At 45.1% G+C, this 18,965-nt stretch overlaps 1 protein-coding gene across 10 annotated transcripts in view; it reads left to right on the forward strand.

The window, feature by feature from the left end:
• The window catches only part of CREBBP (CREB binding protein), a 156,472-nt gene that overhangs the window by 93,056 nt on the left and 44,451 nt on the right, over positions 1–18,965 (forward strand). For 6 of the 10 annotated variants that reach the window (XM_055242835.2, XM_055242836.2, XM_055242830.2 and 3 more), the window contains 10 exons: positions 4,566–4,808; positions 6,180–6,282; positions 6,607–6,753; positions 8,644–8,761; positions 9,279–9,450; positions 9,804–9,848; positions 13,293–13,417; positions 14,051–14,230; positions 16,936–17,352; positions 18,567–18,746. In XM_055242835.2, the coding sequence (XP_055098810.1) occupies positions 4,566–4,808; positions 6,180–6,282; positions 6,607–6,753; positions 8,644–8,761; positions 9,279–9,450; positions 9,804–9,848; positions 13,293–13,417; positions 14,051–14,230; positions 16,936–17,352; positions 18,567–18,746 (1,730 nt within the window). The remainder of the gene's footprint in view (positions 1–4,565; positions 4,809–6,179; positions 6,283–6,606; positions 6,754–8,643; positions 8,762–9,278; positions 9,451–9,803; positions 9,849–13,292; positions 13,418–14,050; positions 14,231–16,935; positions 17,353–18,566; positions 18,747–18,965) is intronic. The other 4 variants (XM_063618264.1, XM_063618266.1, XM_055242832.2 and 1 more) reach the window with 3 other exon arrangements.

The raw sequence follows: 18,965 nt of genomic DNA on the forward strand, positions 1-18,965 counted from the left end.
TCACCTCTTTTGACAGACTGTCGTGGGATGGCGGACAGCAAGGAGCAGAATCTGAAGGCTGTAGAGAGAATGGTGGGCTTCATTGACCCTGACTTAAGCACCAAAGGGTTGTGGGTGATGTCTTTCATCTGAACGGCTTTGCTCCTTGCTAGCAAGGAGCAGTGTCACTGCACCAGTGTCACTTGGCTTCTGAAGAAAGCCTTTTGCTTGAGGGCTTGTGGCCATGCCTGATAGGAGGCTGAGTCTCCAGCCTGGCAGTGCCTGGGTACCCCTCAGTGCTTCTCTTCACTGTCGTGCCTCACGCTGTGCATAGGAAGGTGCCAGGTAGGAAGTAGGTCCTGGCCTACACAATGCCCGCAAGGTACGGTGGTGCCACCAGCAACTTTGTAGAGATGTCTGCAGGTCTGAATAAATTCCTTTTTTTTTTTTTTTTGAGACAAAGTCTCACTCTGTCACCCAGGCTGGAGTGCAGTGGCGCGACCTTGGCTCACTGCAACCTCCGTCTCCCTAGTTCAAGTGATTCCTGCCTCAGCCTCCCGAGTAGCTGGGATTACAGGCACATGCCACCATGCCTGGCTACTTTATGTATTTTTAGTAGAGATGGGGTTTCACCATGTTGTCCAAGCTGGTCTTGAACTCCTGACCTCAGGTGATCCCCTCACCCTCAGCCTCCCAAAGTGCTGGGATTATAGGCATAAGCCACCTGAATAAATTCTAGCATTGCTTTTTTAGTAGGAATCTAAGTGTCTTGGTATCCTGGGGAAACTGGTTCCAGGACCCCCCAAGTATACCAAAACCAGGCGGACTCAAGCCCTGCAGCTGGCCCTCCCCATACACAAGTTTTGCCTCCCACAAGCACTGTGTTTCTGGCCTGCGTTGGGTGACCCCGTGGCTCACTCTCGTACTGCTGAAGGATCAGCTGTAGCAACTACTGCTCTGCTTCATGGTGTATCTCCCCCTACCCTCACAAAGTTTGGAGATTTGATTCGTGTCCATTTTCACTGAATTTCCAAATGGTGTTCAGTTTTATTGAGAATGATTAGGGGCTGAAGTTGTCTGAGTAACTGAGTGCTTTGCATCAGCAACATAGACTGTACAGGGAACCTCTTAGTGGAACATTCCTATTTTCTTTTTTTTTTTTTTTTGAGACAGAGTCTCTCTGTTGCCCAGGCTGGAGTGTAGAGGTGTGATCTCAGCTCACTGCAACCTCCACCTCCTAGGTTCAAGCCATTCTCCTGCCTCAGCCTCCCAAGTAGCTGAGATTACAAGCACGCACCACCAGACCCAGCTAATTTTTGTATTTTTAATAGAGATGGTGTTTCACCATGTTATTAGCCAAGCTGGTCTCGAACTCCTGACCTCAGGTGATCCACCCACCTCGGCCTCCCAAAGTGCTGGGATTACAGGCGTGAGCCGCTGCACCCGGCCGTACCCGGCCTCTTAGTGGAACATTGTTTGTGCATGAAGAGTGGCAGGTGAGTCCGAGAAGGAGCCTGCTATAAAACTTGGCCCTTTGTTCATAGGTCATAGCCTCCTTCTGCAGAGACATCAGAAGGGGTGGTGAGTCTGGGGGACGTTGGGGAGCTTTAAAGAGGTAAATATCCGGGACAGGAGTGTTGCTTGATGGGCCCAGAAGAACCCAGCCAGTGTGTTAGTGCACTGCAGGTGTGTTGTGACTTCCTAAAAGTTAGAGCTTTATGCTCTAGCAAGGAAAAAAGATGTAAAAATGGCCAAATGAGCACACGGCCTTGACAGTGGAAGAGGTTAAGTGGCAATAATGCAGAAGGGATGAATAGAGAAACTTCATCCTTAGGGATGCCAGGTAGATGGACCAATCTCCATGCATTTCTGTTCAGTTCCAAGGCACTCCATGGGCTGCGCTGCGAGGGTGTGCTGACCGCTGCACTATACCTCGCACGTCCCCGGGACTCTGCACAGCAGGTTACGTGGCCCATGTGGCAGCTGGTGAAGAGCAAAACCGAGTTTGACGTTAATCCCACCTTTCAGGGATGCACAGGGAACGTGAGATGAGTCTGATTTTCCCTGTCCCAGGGTTCCAAGGTGCAGTTTGGGTGCGTTAGGTGATTATTAGATAATCTGTTGTCCCTAGGCTCAGGGAATGCAGAGATTGTGCCCACACCGTATCTGGGAGCCTGGCAGAGTGTACTCACTGAGTCTGTCATGTGAGTGAGTGAATACACGAAGGGTCAGTGTCTAAAGACAAGCAGGGGTACAGGAGGCACTGTGGGATTTCAGAGCGGGATCGGGAATACCACCATGGAGCACGTGGAGCACCTTGAGGTTGCAGTACCGTTGATGGTGGCTTGTACGTAATGACTTCCCTTTCAGTCAGCCATCACCCCGCAGTGAATGCCTGAGTACCCTTACCCTTCAGTATTGGTGTCATTTCATCGAATATCATCATTTGGACTTCAAATTCAGCCATGCTTAAATGGCAGAGACCTTCTTTATTTGTTCATAATTTCCTTTGCTTCTGAATTTTAGAAATGATGAGTTCCAAATGCCTCTCATAGGTATATTTTCTTTTAAAATAAAAATGTAATAATGTTTATGTTTAGAAAATGAATGCCTTTAACACAAAATGCAGTGACCATGTCAGCAGCTTGCATGGGAGGCCTGTGTGAGTATGAGGCGTTGGCTGCCCTGTAAGTGGCTGTGGGCTTAGGAGTGGCATTCACTGTAAGGTGGGGCATTTTGGTTAGGTAGATGGCACTTGGGGAAGTGTGGATAAAAGGGAAATGTAGTAGGAAGAAGTCAATAAAGCGTTCACGAGGAAATGGAAGGCGCCATACTTTGTTTCTTTTAAGTTCTTCTCCACAGTCCATCACCATGTGTGTGAAATATAGTGTAGCCCTGTTCTTCCTTACATCGTAAGGTTATAGAAAAATAAACTATCCTGCCACTGTTAACTTTGATTTCTATACCATAGTGCTTCTTAAAAATGTAGGCTGTCGGTTTCAGAAGTATGGTGGACACATGTTTAAAGTTTTGGGGAGTAGTAAGTATTAGATACTTTTAAAGGTATTGTGCATGACTTACTTCAGCTACACACTTGTCATAAAGTGCACCTTGGGAGTTGCTTTTCATTTATGTTAATGAGTGCTTGGTGTGTGTAATTGTGTCTGATGAGTGTTAATGAGTTGATCTGAATATTGTTATTAGAAAAGTTAATAGTATGGAATGTATAATTACCAGGAATTTTTTTTTCACACATTTTAGTTTAATTAAGTTGCTCTCGTAAGTATTGGGGTTATTATAGGTGCACTGATGGTTGAATGTGAGAATATTACTGTTAAACATAGTGGTTGGAATTTGAAAGAAGGGCTTTGTGGTCGTGTTTTATGTATCAAAAATGGTGTGTTATAGCAGCAACACTATAAGTTGCTGTTTTTAACATGACTCTAAAGTTTGTGGAAGTTAGAAAGGAACTCAAAAATAAGAATAAATAGTATGATATAGAACTTCTGCCATATAATAAATTTTCACACAACAACATTTGGGTTGTTGGGACAAATGAGTGGGCAGGCAAACAGGTAACAGGTGGGTAGGTAGGTGGGTAGATGAATTGACCTTGAAATGTCCAAGTTGGTGCAAGGTAATGGAGTTGTCTCTCCATTACCTTGGAACCCCTTTGGGATGGAGCTCCTTATGTTAACACCAATTTTTCCTTTAGTGTCCTGGGGTTAGCTAGCTGAGGGGCAACTTCCCTGCCAGCCAGCAGTGGGCCTAGGTAGCAGAAGCTGACGTTGGCCGCGTGAGGCAGAGCCACCTCTTGAATATCAGAGGTGCTGAGGCGGCCCCTGGATAATAAGACCCATGCGGAATTGCAAAGCCTCACTCCAACCTTAATTTCAAACAGCTCAGTCACTCAGTCAATCAAGTACAGTATTTCTTGAACAGCTTCATGTAGCCAGAGAGCTCAGCATGGTGCTCTGCTGCATAGGAATCCCGTCAGAAGGATATGTTCATGCTGTCATTGTTTGTGTAAGTTTCAGGGACTTGGAATTATGTGATTTATAAGAGCACATCATAGATTTATTAATTAAAACTGACCGACCAGGTATCATCTCTGCTCCTTCTCTTAAGCCCTCTGTACCTGTGCAGGTAAGCAGTGAAGGACAGGATTGGGGTCAACAGGAGGGGGCTCCTCCGTTCATCCCAGAGGTGTCTGCTGGTCCCCCGAGAATCAGATGTTTCCCTTGTCATACATTTGCCACTCCCTGGAACTGACTTCTTGAGGAGTCTCTAGGTTTTAAGACATACTAATTTTTTTCAAGTGATATCTGTAAGATTTTATGATCTGTTGCATGCTAAGATAGAAACTTGACTTTTCTTTAACTTTTTGTTCCTCACTTACTGCTAGGCAGAATAAATGAGTCCTTCAGCACAGTTCCTTTCTCCCTAGCCTAGTTTACTGCTTTATGATATTCATGTATAGTATTTTGATGAAATATATTTGCCTCTCAATAGTTTTTAAATCATTTGTGGGCTTCTGCCTTTTACTTACCTTTCTTGTTTGTCTGTCTGTCTGTTTGTCGTTATAGCCATCCTGGGGTCTCCAGCTAGTGGAATTCAAAACACAATTGGTTCTGTTGGCACAGGGCAACAGAATGCCACTTCTTTAAGTAACCCAAATCCCATAGACCCCAGCTCCATGCAGCGAGCCTATGCTGCTCTCGGACTCCCCTACATGAACCAGCCCCAGACGCAGCTGCAGCCTCAGGTTCCTGGCCAGCAACCAGCACAGCCTCAAACCCACCAGCAGATGAGGACTCTCAACCCCCTGGGTAGGTGAAGGAACTCTCAACTTCTTTCTTACTTGTCCACATGCAGCAAAGGGAGTGGAGTGATGGAACCCAAGGCAGTTTTCAGTTTGTTTTGTGTTTTTTACTACAGTGGTTGAAATAAAAATCTCCTAGGAAAAAGCTGAAGTATCTGATGCAAGGAAAATGTTACATGCTTATAAAAAAGAGCAGCATTTGCAAATGAAGCAATGTTTTTGTTGCTTGCTGTGCCACTTCTTTCTGGACAGTTTTCATAAAGAATGTGCCATGTGGCTCAGAATGCAGATCTCACAAGTCAGGATGCTGACTGGACGCCTCGTGCTGACTGTTGTCATTTGTTTGATGGAGAACTTATGTGTGCCAGTTTCTCACACATCTTGATTAGGGTCTACCCCTCAGTTGGAAGTGACCAGCCTGGACTTCAGCAGGTTAATGACAGGAGTCCTGGAAGCTCTTGGCTCAGGCTGCTGGACATGTCAGCATTTCTTTTGTCACCCCAGCCCATTATTTGCCAGCCTTTGGTCATTTGCTCACACATCGCCATGATTTTGCCACTTCTGCATATGGTTTCCTTAATACTTTTCTTCAGGTGGACATAGTTCCTTTACATTTAGGCTTAAGCTAAGCAGTGATGTCTGTGAAGTCAAGACTGGCTGACTAGTTGTGCTAGTTTTCTTCTTTCCCTAATAGAATAACTATTTTACACTTAAAAATTACTCCTTAAAATATGCCCAGCTAAAGTCATTCTATTTGTTGCTTTTTGGAAAACAACTGCCCTAATGAATGTCTCACTAATACTGGCCAGGAGACTGGATTAGAATCCTGAGACCCAAGTGTTAATCTAACTCCTCTCTTGTTGTTGGTATAATTTGGTACTAGCTTTACCTTTTTTAGTCTCAGCTTTCCTTTCCTTTAATATGAAGATGGTAGACAAATTGACCTGTATATTTTTTTTCTGAGCTTAATTTCTATGATTTTATTTTCTGATATTGGGGATGGAGACGCAGAGGTATGTGTCAGTGCAGCTGAATCACTCAGGAGTGATACTAATGAAGCAGAATGAAACTAAGAGGCTGCATATGGGTCATTTATAACTTTTTCACTTAGATACCAGCTAACCTCCATAAACACACCTTACTTTGGTTACCAAGTAGAGTGGGGAGGGTGTTTACTGATTATTTGTGCACGTTGATTACCATTATTGAAAATATGACACTCAGAGTTCCTGCCTCAGTGCTTACTATAACTGGCCGGAATCACTTATTTAAATAATCACCAATTGTTTATATGCTGACATGTTGGTTATCTGTCATCAAAACTTTGAAGTATATATTAAAATGTAAGAGTTGATTGATTTCTTTTCTGTCTTTAAAGGAAATAATCCAATGAACATTCCAGCAGGAGGAATAACAACAGATCAGCAGCCCCCAAACTTGATTTCAGAATCAGCTCTTCCGACTTCCCTGGGGGCCACAAAGTAAGACCCTGTTTCAGTTCTGAATGACAGTCCAACAGGAGCATGGACTGAGAACCACACAAAACTGATTCTTTCTAAATGTGTGGCAGAGAAAATAGTTTAAATGGGGTGGTGAGGGGTGAATGCTGTTTTCCTTTTTTTCTTTAATTATAAATGTAGAGCAGATAACAGATTAAACATAGTTTAAGTTTTATTTATTTACATCACTTGGCTCTCCTGACTTAAACTTTTAAAAGTCACATGTGGTGGTAGAAGAACCATATTAGACAAAGTGTGTTTGAGTCGCTTCAGTAGATGAATGAAGTGTCTTTATTTCCTCCTTAGCCCACTGATGAACGATGGCTCCAGCTCTGGTAACATTGGAACCCTCAGCACTATACCAACAGCAGCTCCTCCTTCCAGCACCGGTGTAAGGAAAGGCTGGCACGAACATGTCACTCAGGACCTGCGGAGCCATCTAGTGCATAAACTGTACGTAACAGTTTTGCAGTTTCATAGATGTTCCTGTGTTGCCCATTGGCTACCAGATGGTAGCCAATACAAGTCACGTGCTTATTTAGGGAGCCTCTCTCACTGCTGGTAGAGTTCTAGCAGCCCTAGGCAGGCCAGATTCCCGCATTGTATGTCCTTGGTGAGCGGGAGTGACAAAGAACATTGGTGGCTCTGTACTGCCGAGGGGCACTGACTTGCAGCCCCTATCACCGAGGCAAAGACCCTCAGTGCAGCCTGGCCTTAATGTGCTTCTGCACTTCAGGCTGCATGAGGGGGCTGGGGTTAGCTCAAGAGCCTCACCTTATTTTGTAGTTCCAGATTCTAGTTGTGGAGACCCCTCAGAATTAGAAAAGTTTAGAGTATAGATGGCATGCCATTATTACCTTACAGTTAGTTAACATAACAGAAAATTAACAGTTAACTTTTTTTTTTTTTTTTTCTGAGACAGAGTCTCGCTCTGTTGCCCAGACCGGAGTGCAGTGGCGCAGTCTTAGCTCACTGCAACCTCTGCCTCCCAGGTTCAAGTGATTCTCCTGCCTCAGCCTCCCAAGTAGCTGGGATTACAAGCGCGTGCCACAACCCCCAGCTAGTTTTTGTGTTTTTGGTAGAGACAGGATTTCACCACGTTGGCCAGGCTGGTCTCAAACTCCTGACCTCAAGTGATCCGCCCACCTCAGCCTTCCAAAGTGCTGGGATTATGAGCCACCGCACCCGGCCTTTTTGTTGTTGTTGTTGTTGAGAGAGAGAGACGGAGTCTTGCCAGGTTCCCCAGGCTGATCTCAAACTCCTGACCTCAAGTAATCCTCTTGCCTTGGCCTCCCAAAGTGCTGGGTGGCATGAGCCACCACACCAAGCCTAACTTTGTTGAGCTAGTTATTTTAAATGAGCTAGACTTACATTCCCTTTGAGTTTTATCCCTTCCTTATTTTGATCAAAATTTTTTTAGTAATAAGTAGTTTAAAAATCAGGGATTTGAAAATCGTGTTATTCTGGAAATGACCCAGCACATACTTGTTAATAGCAAAATATTGATGTGTTTGATGTGTAGATAAGTTGATAGGTCAGGATTGTCTCCAGGGAGTTACTTCATTCATGTATTGATATGCTAGGCAAGAGAGGCTTGACATTTCTCTCCACACTGTATTGCCACCAGAGATACATGATCCTAATTTTGTAGTGCTCATTTGACGGCATTGGAAGTAGCTTCAGGCCAGGTGCAGTGGCCCCGACCTGTAATCCCAGTGCTTTGGGAGGCTGAGGTGGGAGGATTGTGAGAGCCCAGGAGTTCAGGCCAGCCGGAGCAACATAATAAAACTCCATCTCTACAGAAAATTTAAAAATTAGCCAGGCATGGTGGTGTGCACCTGTACTTCCCAGCTTACTTTAGGGGCTGAGGTGGGAAGATCATTGAGCCCAGGAGTTCAACGTTGCAGTGAGCTATGATCATGCCACTGTACTCCAGCCTGGGCAATAGAGCAAGACCCTGTGTCTTTTTTTTTTTTATCTCTTTTTGATATGGAGTCTCACTCTGTCGCCCAGGCTGGACTGCAATGGCACGATCTCAGCTCACTGCATCCTCTGCCTCCTGGGTTCAAGCAATTCTCTTACCTCAGCCTCCTGAGTAGCTGGGATTACAGACACCCACCGCCATGCCCAGCTAATTTTTGTATTTTTAGTAGAGACGGGATTTCACCACGTTGGCCAGGCGGATCTCAAACTCCTGACCTCAGGTGATTATCCCGCCTCAGCCTCCCAAAGTGCTGGGATTACAAGCGTGAGCCACTGCGCCTGGCGGAAACCCTATGTCTTTAAAAAAAAAAAAAAAAAAAAAGAAAAAAAAGTAGTTTGATAGATGTGTTATTTTTTCAGCGTCCAAGCCATCTTCCCAACACCTGATCCCGCAGCTCTAAAGGATCGCCGCATGGAAAACTTGGTAGCCTATGCTAAGAAAGTGGAAGGGGACATGTACGAGTCGGCCAACAGCAGGGTAGGTTGCTGCTTACCGTGCTTTGGCCTCTACAGCATCTGTAGTAGACAGCACTACATTTGTCTGCTTTGTTATCTGGAAATAGTGGAATCTGTGTAGTTGGGACAGACTCCTCACCTTGAGGCCACTGGCCAAGGAGACTTCCCAGATAAGACACAAATTTCCTGCAGAACTCTCTTGATTAGCTACATTGGTACATGGAGTATGTAAATTTACATTATATCCATGGGATATATTTTTCATAGTAGGTGGTATTGTAATATTGCTAGTGTCAGTGAATATTCAAGAAGTTCATTTGAATGAAATGGAACATGTATTAAGTACCTACTATTTGATATGTCCTATAAAGTCATTGGGAATTTAGCAAGAATGTCGGCTTCTGGTGTATCAGGTATTTGCCTACTACTTTTGCCAGTGCACTCCATGAAGAAGTTCATTAGTTAGAACCTACAACACAGATCATTCAGTTGCTTTTTACAGTTTTAAGTGTCTCATATTGAATATTATTGCTTTTTAGGATGAATATTATCACTTATTAGCAGAGAAAATCTACAAGATACAAAAAGAACTAGAAGAAAAACGGAGGTCGCGTTTACATAAACAAGGCATCTTGGGGAACCAGCCAGCCTTACCAGCCCCGGGGGCTCAGCCCCCTGTGATTCCACAGGCACAACCTGTGAGACCTCCAAGTAAGGATTTTATTTCCTACTGCCATCCCTTAGCCTGTTTCCTTGATTTTCCTTCGTGTTTGGGGTGTATTTCTAAGAACAGAGAATTAGAATATCTCATGCATGCCCTGCAGAAGCTGTTGATGTGGCAGTGGCCCTGACCACCTGCCTCAGGCCATGTTGGGACACTGAGTTTCTCTCTTGGGAAGGCCCTTTACAGGGTGCGCTGGCATTGGAACACATGTGCTTTTGGACCTGTTGGCTGTTTTCCCTTTTAAGTTTGAAGCCCTAATAAGAAATTTCCTTTTCCTGAATCAAGGATTATATTAAATAACTAGGGTGGTTTTGTTTTTGTTTTTGTTTTGCCACCGTAGATGGACCCCTGTCCCTGCCAGTGAATCGCATGCAAGTTTCTCAAGGTATTGAACTGTTTGCCGTGAATCATATTTTAGTTTAACATTCAACAGCCATAACTTTCACTGTTTTTTCCTCTCCCCGTGTGTATTTCTTTCTCACCCTTTCTTCTTTCCATTCCTTTTTGCTGATGAGCAGAATTCAGTTCTACAGGTAGTATATGGGTATGTTTACAGTATGAAGTTTGGAGATTGTAGGAAAGATCTTCCAAGAGATAAGAAGCAGTATTTAGCTCTTTATTTATTTCTATTTTATTTTATTTTTATTTTTTTGAGATGGAGTCTCACTCTGTCGCCCAGGCTGGAGTGCAGTGGCGCGATCTCGGCTAACTGCAAGCTCCGCCTCCTGGGTTCACGCCATTCTCCTGCCTCAGCCTCCTGAGTAGCTGGGACTACAGGCGCCCGCCACCACACCTGGCTAATTTTTTGTATTTTTAGAAAAGACGAGTTTCACCGTGTTAGCCAGGATGGTCTCGATTTCCTGACCTTGTGATCCATCCACCTCAGCCTCCCAAAGTGCTGGGATTACAGGCATGAGCCACTGCACCCGGCCTTAGCTTTTTATTTTACGTTACGTTATGTTATGTTGTGTTGTGTTGTGTTGTGTTGTGTTGTGTTATGTTATGTTATATTGTTACGTTATGTTATGTTATGTTATGTTATGTTATGTTATGTTATTTTTTTTTGAGACGGAATCTCACTCTGTTGCCCAGGCTGGAGTGCAGTGGCACGATCTCGGCTCACTGCAAGCTCCGCCTCCTGGGTTCATGCCATTCTCCTTCCTCAGCCTCCGTAGTAGCTGGGACTACAGGCTCCTGCCACCACGCCCAGCTAATTTTTTGTGTCTTTTTTTTTAGTAGAGATGGGGTTTCACCTTGTTAGCCAGGATGGTCTCGATCTCCTGACCTTTTGATCCGCCCACCTTGGCCTTCCAAAGTGCTGAGGTTACAGGCGTGAGCCACCGTGCCCGGCCAGCTTTTTGTTTTTTTAATGGATGATGAAGGGGGCATGGTACATTACTCTTAGGAAGAGTCCGAGAAAGAGCACTCTAGATGTGGGGAGGGAGTGCTTCTGAATGCTGAGAAGGAGAAGCATGCAAGACAGTCCTAGACCGCTGAGGACTTGCAGAGGCTGAAATGGGGATGGCACGGGCTGCTCTTGGCCCTAGGGGTTAAAACCTGCCCAGCTGGCTGGATGTCACCTTCTGGAGAGAGTGTACACACAGGTCCTTTGCCAGATTGGGGTGGCAGCAGCTTTCTCAACAACCTTGAAAGGTTCTTAAGTAGAGAGCCTCTGGTTTTTGGTTGGTTGAAGCAGTTATTTTTATTTTGGGGCAGGGAGCATTTGAAAACCTTGTAGCTCTTGACCATTGAGACCGAAGCAGGACATTTTTCCAGGTTGTGAAACAAGGTGGTGACATTATCCAGAAGACTCTGCGGAAAGAGGCTTTGCTGTGGTTTGCAGAGTAATTTGGGAGGGAAGGTAGAGATCATTTTAAAAGTTGTGTTCGGCCAGGCGCGGTGGCTCACGCTTGTAATCCCAGCACTTTGGGAGGCCAAGGCGGGCGGATCACGAGGTCAGGAGATCGAGAACACGGTGAAATCCCGTCTCTACTAAAAATACAAAAAAAAAATTAGCCGGGCGTGGTGGCGGGCGCCTGTAGTCCCAGCCACGCGGAGAGGCTGAGGCAGGAGAATGGCATGAACCCAGGAAGTGGAGCTTGCAGTGAGCCGAGATCACGCCACTGCACTCCAGCCTGGGCGACAGAGCGAGACTCCGTCTCAAAAAAAAAAAAAAAAAAAGTTGTGTTTGTATTGCATCCTGGAAAAGACTTGGTGGATGAGCTGATATTATGGAAAAAAAACTTATCAGGGACTTGTTTTGATGGACTAGATTTGAGGGGTGAAAGAAATCAAGGAGTCAGGCTGGGCACAGTGGCTCACACCTGTAATCCCAGCACTTTGGGAGGCCGAAGCAGGAGGATCACTTGAGGTCAGGAGTTTGAGACCAGCCTAGCCAACATGGTGAAACCCCGTCTCTTATTAAAAATACAAAATTTAGCCGGGCATGGTGATGCACGCCTATAATCCCAGCTACTCGGGAGGCTGAGGCAGGAGAATCACTTGAACCCAGGTGGCGGAGGCTGCAGTGAGTTGAGATCGCACCACCGCACTCCAGCCTGGGCAACAAGAGTGAAACCTCATCTCAAAAAAAAAAGAAAGAAATCAAGGAGTCAGAGAAATTGAGGCTTTGGAAAGTGGCTCAATTCTGTGTTGGGGATTGGTCCAGGACTTCAGCCTGGATAGGAAGATGCTGCTGGCGTGGGGTATGATGAGCCTGCTGTTTGCCAGCGGAATATTGGAATAGATGTTTTCTAGTTATGCACTTAGCAGCCTCCCTGCCAGCACATCTGGGTGAATACAGATTTCTTTAAGTGCTGTTCTTAGTAATTGTTTTTCATTTTGTTTAAAAAAATTCTCAAGGAGAGGGGAAGCTTACATTGTAGACTCCCTGGAAAGTCTTCCTGGTCTGCATCGGCACTCAGTTATTTGAGGGTACCGTTTCTAGGTAGTCATTGAAGGTAGTGCTCCGTGAGTCATCCTTTGAGCCGGCTCATGACTACAGCAGCGCTAAGGCAACACCTTCCAGAAATTCTCTAAAGGATTCTGTCAGATTCTAGTGTTGGTTCTAAGACTAATTTGAACTAGTGCTTCTTTAGAACTCAGAGTTTACAGAGTATTATTGGAAATTGGAAGGAACTAGACACCACAGTCTGGAGACACTTACTGGCCGTGAAGTGTCTTTCAGTGATGTGGTGTTCCTGTAAACTACAGGAGGCTGAGGTTGAGGACGGCTGACCCTTGGGCACTTCTTAATGCTTAAGGTGCTTGCAAAATTAAAAGAATGTTTAGAGTCTTAGCACAGATTCTAACAATGAATGTAAACCCAGCAAGGAGCTGAGAATCTTCAGATGATGGGCGCCAGCTGCTCCAGAGGCATTAGGTATGGGTGTGCACAGAAGCTTGCCCTGGTCTCTGGAAACATCTCTTCTGTAGATTGTGGGGGTGCTGTCCTTCTTTCAGGGCACCTCCTTACCCTCTTTGTTGCTATGATACTTTGTTTGGTACTCTGTCCTCTGGCTCAGCTCCACCACAGCCTCATTTAATGTCTCACTTACTTGTTCCTGTCTTACCCAACCTTATGCCTTCATGTCCTCGTCCTTCCCTGGTACCCGTCACCATGCCACCGTCACCACCCCCACATTGATGCCATTTTCTCTGGATATGGAGAAGTCTGTTCCATTATCATCTTGATTAATTGGGTGATTTCTTTTCAGTTTTCTGTTGCCTGTGTGTTCCATCTTATTTTACTTAGAGTTTATTTAGCAAGTTGTAATTCTGTTTTCCTATGGGTGCTCTTCCTAATGAACCGTTGTGGGTACATTTACAGGGATGAATTCATTTAACCCCATGTCCTTGGGGAACGTCCAGTTGCCGCAAGCACCCATGGGACCTCGTGCAGCCTCCCCAATGAACCACTCTGTCCAGATGAACAGCATGGGCTCAGTGCCAGGGGTAAGTGTTCTCTTTTGCTGTGCTGCAGATAGCCCTCCCTCTCACATGGAACATTACCAAAGCAGCAGAATTCATGTCACTTGAGAATCCTGTGGTTCTTGTTCCTTTGAATTTGGGTTATGCTTTATTTCTTTTATCTCTCCTTTAAAAAAAATCATTACTACACAGAATTATTTGACTGTTAGTTATTTTATTGGAATAACAAATTCATAGGAATATGTGGCTTTGTGAGAATGTGGGAGTTCCAAGGCTGGAGAAGGCAGCCTCAGATATGTGGCCAGCAGGGAATTGTAAGCATCTGTTGACTCTCGCTCTTCCATGGCTGCTTTCTAAACACTTTAGAGAACTCATAGGCATGCCTTAAACTTTAAATTATAGCCTGCTATTGATTTCTATTCAGGGGACATTTTGAAGCTGGCTCTTTTGAAAGATTGCCTGAGAAAGTGTGTAAGGTGCCCAGGAGCCCGGGAGTTCTTAGCAAGTGGTGGTCTCTTCCCATGAGGAACGGCGGGATGTGAGCCCTGTGCTTGCCATCCTCTGGGGTTGTGAGGCCTTGGGTCATTCTGGCTCACCTTGAAAAGTCTGGCCATCAGCTTCCAAACTACAGCTCTGGTGGTGCTTGTTGTCTCTTAGATGGCCATTTCTCCTTCCCGAATGCCTCAGCCTCCGAACATGATGGGTGCACACACCAACAACATGATGGCCCAGGCGCCCGCTCAGAGCCAGTTTCTGCCACAGAACCAGTTCCCGTCATCCAGCGGGGCGATGAGTGTGGGCATGGGGCAGCCGCCAGCCCCAACAGGCGTGTCACAGGTACTGTGCCCCACTGGGACCGTGGCTCCATAAGAAATAAAATTTTTGTTTTAAGTTTTGTTTGTTTTTTTTTTCTGTCTTCCTTCGTGGAAATTAAAATTCCAGAATGAACCTTTAATTTCTATGTATCAGCTTCTCTTTATTTTCCGCACCTTTGTCCTGTAGTCCTTACCTTGTTTGGAATTTCTCTTATCCTTTCTGGGTTAACTATATGCAAAAGTGGGAATAGATTTAGAATTTTTGGTTTGTGTGCTTTTGTGTTTTGATCTTTGGGTTTTTGTTTTCTTATTTTTTGTTTGTGTATTTTAAATTCTCAGTTTAACGTGACCCTGAGAGGCATTAGGATTTTAAAAAGGGAGGGAGAAGGACCCATGAATTCATTCTTGATGATTTGGCTTGCGTATCTTTTGACCTGTCTCCACTGCCAGGTGAAATCAAGCTAACAGAATCATTTCAATAGCTCCCTTCTTGTTAAATGTTTTTAATTTCTCAATCTAGAGCTGAAGAAAACGATTTTCCATTTACTCCTTTTTTCCTCTTTTGTTAGTTGTAGTCCATATGATTGCTACTGTATACAAAATACACATGTATATAAAACACACCAAATCCTCCCTGAAAGATAAAATTCTTTTTTTTTTTTTTTTTTTGTCTGTTTTGAGACAGGGTCTTGCTCTGTTGCCCAGACTGGAGTGCAGTAATGCCATCTTGGCTCTGCAACCTCTGCCTCCCGGGTTCAAGTGATTCTCCCGCCTGAGCCTGCCAAGTACCTGGGATTACAGATGCCTGCCACCACACCAAGCTAATTTTTTTTTTGTATTTTTAATAGAGACGGGGTTTCACCATGTTGGCCAGGCTGATCTCGATCTCCTGACCTCAGGTGATCCACCCACCTCGGCCTCCCAAAGTGCTGGGATTACAGGAGTAAGCTACCGCACCCAGCCTTGTTTTGAGTTTTTAATGTGAAATAATGCTGCATAAGTCATTATTATATATTAGATTTCCTCACTAAATGATTATTCTTAACTTTCCATAACATTTCATTTCTCTAGAACAAGGATGAGCAAACTTCGTGTAAAGGGCCAGATACTAAGTATTTTCAGCTTTTCAGGCCATTCAGTCTTGGTTTTCGTAATTTACTTCTGTTCTTGTAGTGCAGAAGCTGCTGTGGTACATAGGTGGCTGTGTGCCAGTAAAGCTTTATTTACAGCAACAAGCAGCTCAGTGTGTTTGGCCCTGGGAGATTGCCAACCCCACTCTAGAACAGTGATTCAAAACCATTTTTAAAATGTTCACAAATAATTCTGAAGTGTCTCCCCAGTATAGAACCACTGCACTGAAACAGTTCTCTTTCAGTAACTAACGTGTGTGTGTGTGTGTTTCAGAGAGAATGTTTTTTTTTTTTTAGTTTTAATTGTTAAGGGTACCTATGGATGTATATATTTATGGTCAATAACTTTTATTTTTATTTATTTTATAGTCCCCAGGGAAGAAGCAACTTAAAAAAAATACCTTTTTCTAAGCTAAGCTTAGAAAATGTTAAAGAACTTTGGGTACATGTTATAGAACATGAAGCTTACAGGCTGGGTCAATGTACAGTAGCCCCCCCAATCTGTCATTTCACTTTCTGAGGTTTCAGTTACCTGGGGTCAACTGTGGTCCAAAAATATTACATGGAAAATTCTGGGAATAAACAATTCATAAGTTTTAAATTAATTAGCCAGGCATGGTGTTGCACGCCTGTAATCCCAGCTACTGAGGAGGCTGAGGCAGGAGAATCGTTTGAACCCAGGAGATGGAGGTTGCAGTGAGCCAAGATCACGGCATTGCACTCCAGACTGGGTGACAGAGCGAGACTCTGTCTTTAAAAAAAAAAAAAAAAGGTTTTAAATTGAGTGCCATCATTCCAAGTTGCATGATGAATTCCTTCACCATCCCACTCTGTGCCACCAGGGATGTGAATCATTTATTTGTCCAGCATTTCCACACTGTAGGCACTACCCACCTGTTAGTCACTGAATGTCCACCTTGGTTGTCAGATCCAAAAATCTTGGTAAATATTGGGTTCAGTACTGTCCGCAGTTTCAGGCATTCCAAGACTGGGGGGAGTCTTGGAATGTATCCGAGGGGATATGAGGGAACTGCTGTAGATGTGTTTGTTTAAGCCATAAGTTTCAATGGTTATTTTAATTATATAAATCAGACTATAAGAAATGTGTGTAGTTTTACTGTTACTGAGGAGTGCCCATTACAAGTGTATAGCTCAATGAATTTTTACAAGCAGAACACTCCCAAGAAAATGTGATTAAATTCCCATACATTTGGCTGGGCACGGTGGCTCACGCCTGTAATCTCAGCACTTTGGGAGGCCGAGGCGGGAGGATCACTTGAGGTCAGGAGTTTGAGACCAGCCTGGCCAACATGGCAAAACCCAATCTCTACTAAAAACAGAAAAATTAGCTGGGCGTGGTGGTGGGCACCTGTAATCCTTGCTACTCAAGAAGCTGAGACAAGAGAATTGCTTGAACCTGGGAGGCGGAGGCTGCAGTGAGCCGAGATCACACCATTGCATTCCAGCCTGGGCGACAAGAGTGAAACTCTGTCTCAAAAAAAAAAAAATTTTTTTTCATACATTTAATTTTTCAAATGTTTTATCACATTTTCAAACGAGGGAAATAATTTTAACATACTGTGTCCGTTTCTGGTAGGGACAGGTGCCTGGTGCTGCTCTTCCTAACCCTCTCAACATGCTGGGGCCTCAGGCCAGCCAGCTGCCTTGCCCTCCAGTGACACAGTCACCACTGCACCCAGCACCGCCTCCTGCTTCCACGGCTGCTGGCATGCCATCTCTCCAGCACACAACACCACCTGGGATGACTCCTCCCCAGCCAGCAGCTCCCACTCAGCCATCAACTCCTGTGTCGTCTTCTGGGCAGACTCCCACCCCGACTCCTGGCTCAGTGCCCAGTGCTACCCAAACCCAGAGCACCCCTACAGTCCAAGCAGCAGCCCAGGCACAGGTGACCCCGCAGCCTCAAACCCCAGTTCAGCCACCGTCTGTGGCTACCCCTCAGTCATCGCAGCAACAGCCGACGCCTGTGCACACCCAGCCTCCTGGCACACCGGTAAGCCTGTCTCTCTCTGCTATTTTTGGGCCAAGACTCTTAGAAGATAATTTTCCCATAAAAATTGTCTGTCAGGCCAGGCGCGGTGGTTCACACCTGTAATTTCAGCACCTTGGGAGGCCAAGGTGGGAGAATCATTTGAGCCCATGAGTTCAAGACCAGCCTTGGCAACATAGTGAGACCTCGTCTCTACAAAAAAAAAATTTTTTTTTTAACTAGACAAGCATGGTGTTGTGTGCCTGTAGTCCCAGCCACTCGGAAGGCTTAGGTGGGAAGATCACTTGAGCCTAGGAGGTACAGGTTACAGTGAGCCAAGATCACACCACTCTACTCCAGCCTGGGTAACAGAGCGAGACATGTTCATCTTTTGTTTGTTTACTTAAAACTCCATTGAGGCTGGGCGCAGTGGTTCACGCCTGTAATCCCACCACTTTGGGAGGCTGAGGCGGGCAGATCACCGGAGGTCAGGAGTTCGAGACCAGCCTGGCCAAAATTGTGAAACCTTGCCTCTACAAAAATACAAAAATAAGCCGGGCATGGTGGCGGGTGCCTGTATTCCCAGCTACTCGGGAGGCTGAGACGGGAGAATCGCTTGAGCCTGGGAGGCAGAAATTGTATTGAGCTGAGATTGCGCCATTGTACTACAGCCTAGGTGACAGAGTGAGACTCCGTCTCAAAAAAAAAAAAAATTCCATCGAGTAAGAATTTGCAAATTAGGAAATTCTTTTAGTGGTTCCTTCTTGTAATGTTCATTGACTCCACCAGCGCCCGTGTTCCTACCATTCACACAGGCTGGGTGGCACTCTCTCTTTGGGGAGGCACTTGATTTCCCTTCCTTCAGATGTGCTTAGACATTCATAATTCAGCCTTTTACCATACACGTTAACCACCATATTGAAGGGAATTAATTTCAAAATACGAGATTTCATGATTTAGCTAGAAAACTTTGAGAAAATAATTTTATGTCAAAGTTTGAAAAGCTCTGCTGTTTCCTTTGCCTTCGTGTTAAGACCTGAGTTGTGCCTCTGACTGCTGTTACCTCCCTCTAGAACTCATTCCTACTTTAACCTCTGTTCTTCAGTTTCACTGAAGGGCACCTGCTGGATCAGTATTGAGAAATGTTAACGGGAAATTGTAGGTTGCATGAGCAGCATAGTTGAAGATCACTTACGTTGCCTTGCTTACTGAAGTCAGTGCTTTTGGTTTTTTCACAGCTTTCCCAGGCAGCAGCCAGCATTGATAACAGGGTCCCTACCCCCTCCTCGGTGGCTAGCACAGAAACCAATTCCCAGCAGCCAGGACCTGACGTACCTGTGCTGGAAATGAAGACGGAGACCCAGACAGAGGACACTGAGCCCGATCCTGGTGAATCCAAAGGGGAGCCCAGGTCTGAGGTGGGTGCCGCTCCCTAGGAATGCATTGATGGCTGTGTATCGCAACTTCACCCAGGTGTCGTCGGGCGAGGCTTGGAGCCTCCCCTGGGTATCCCTGACTTAGAATATTCGGTTTGAATGTGGGTTCATCGTTCAGTGTGTAGGAAATTGACTTAAAACAGGTTGGTTTTTCATTTTTAAATATGAGGGGTGGGTTTATTTTGCCTGAAATGAAGAATA

This window comes from Symphalangus syndactylus, chromosome 14, assembly GCF_028878055.3.
Source record: "Symphalangus syndactylus isolate Jambi chromosome 14, NHGRI_mSymSyn1-v2.1_pri, whole genome shotgun sequence".
Classification (NCBI taxonomy): Eukaryota; Metazoa; Chordata; class Mammalia; order Primates; family Hylobatidae; genus Symphalangus; species Symphalangus syndactylus.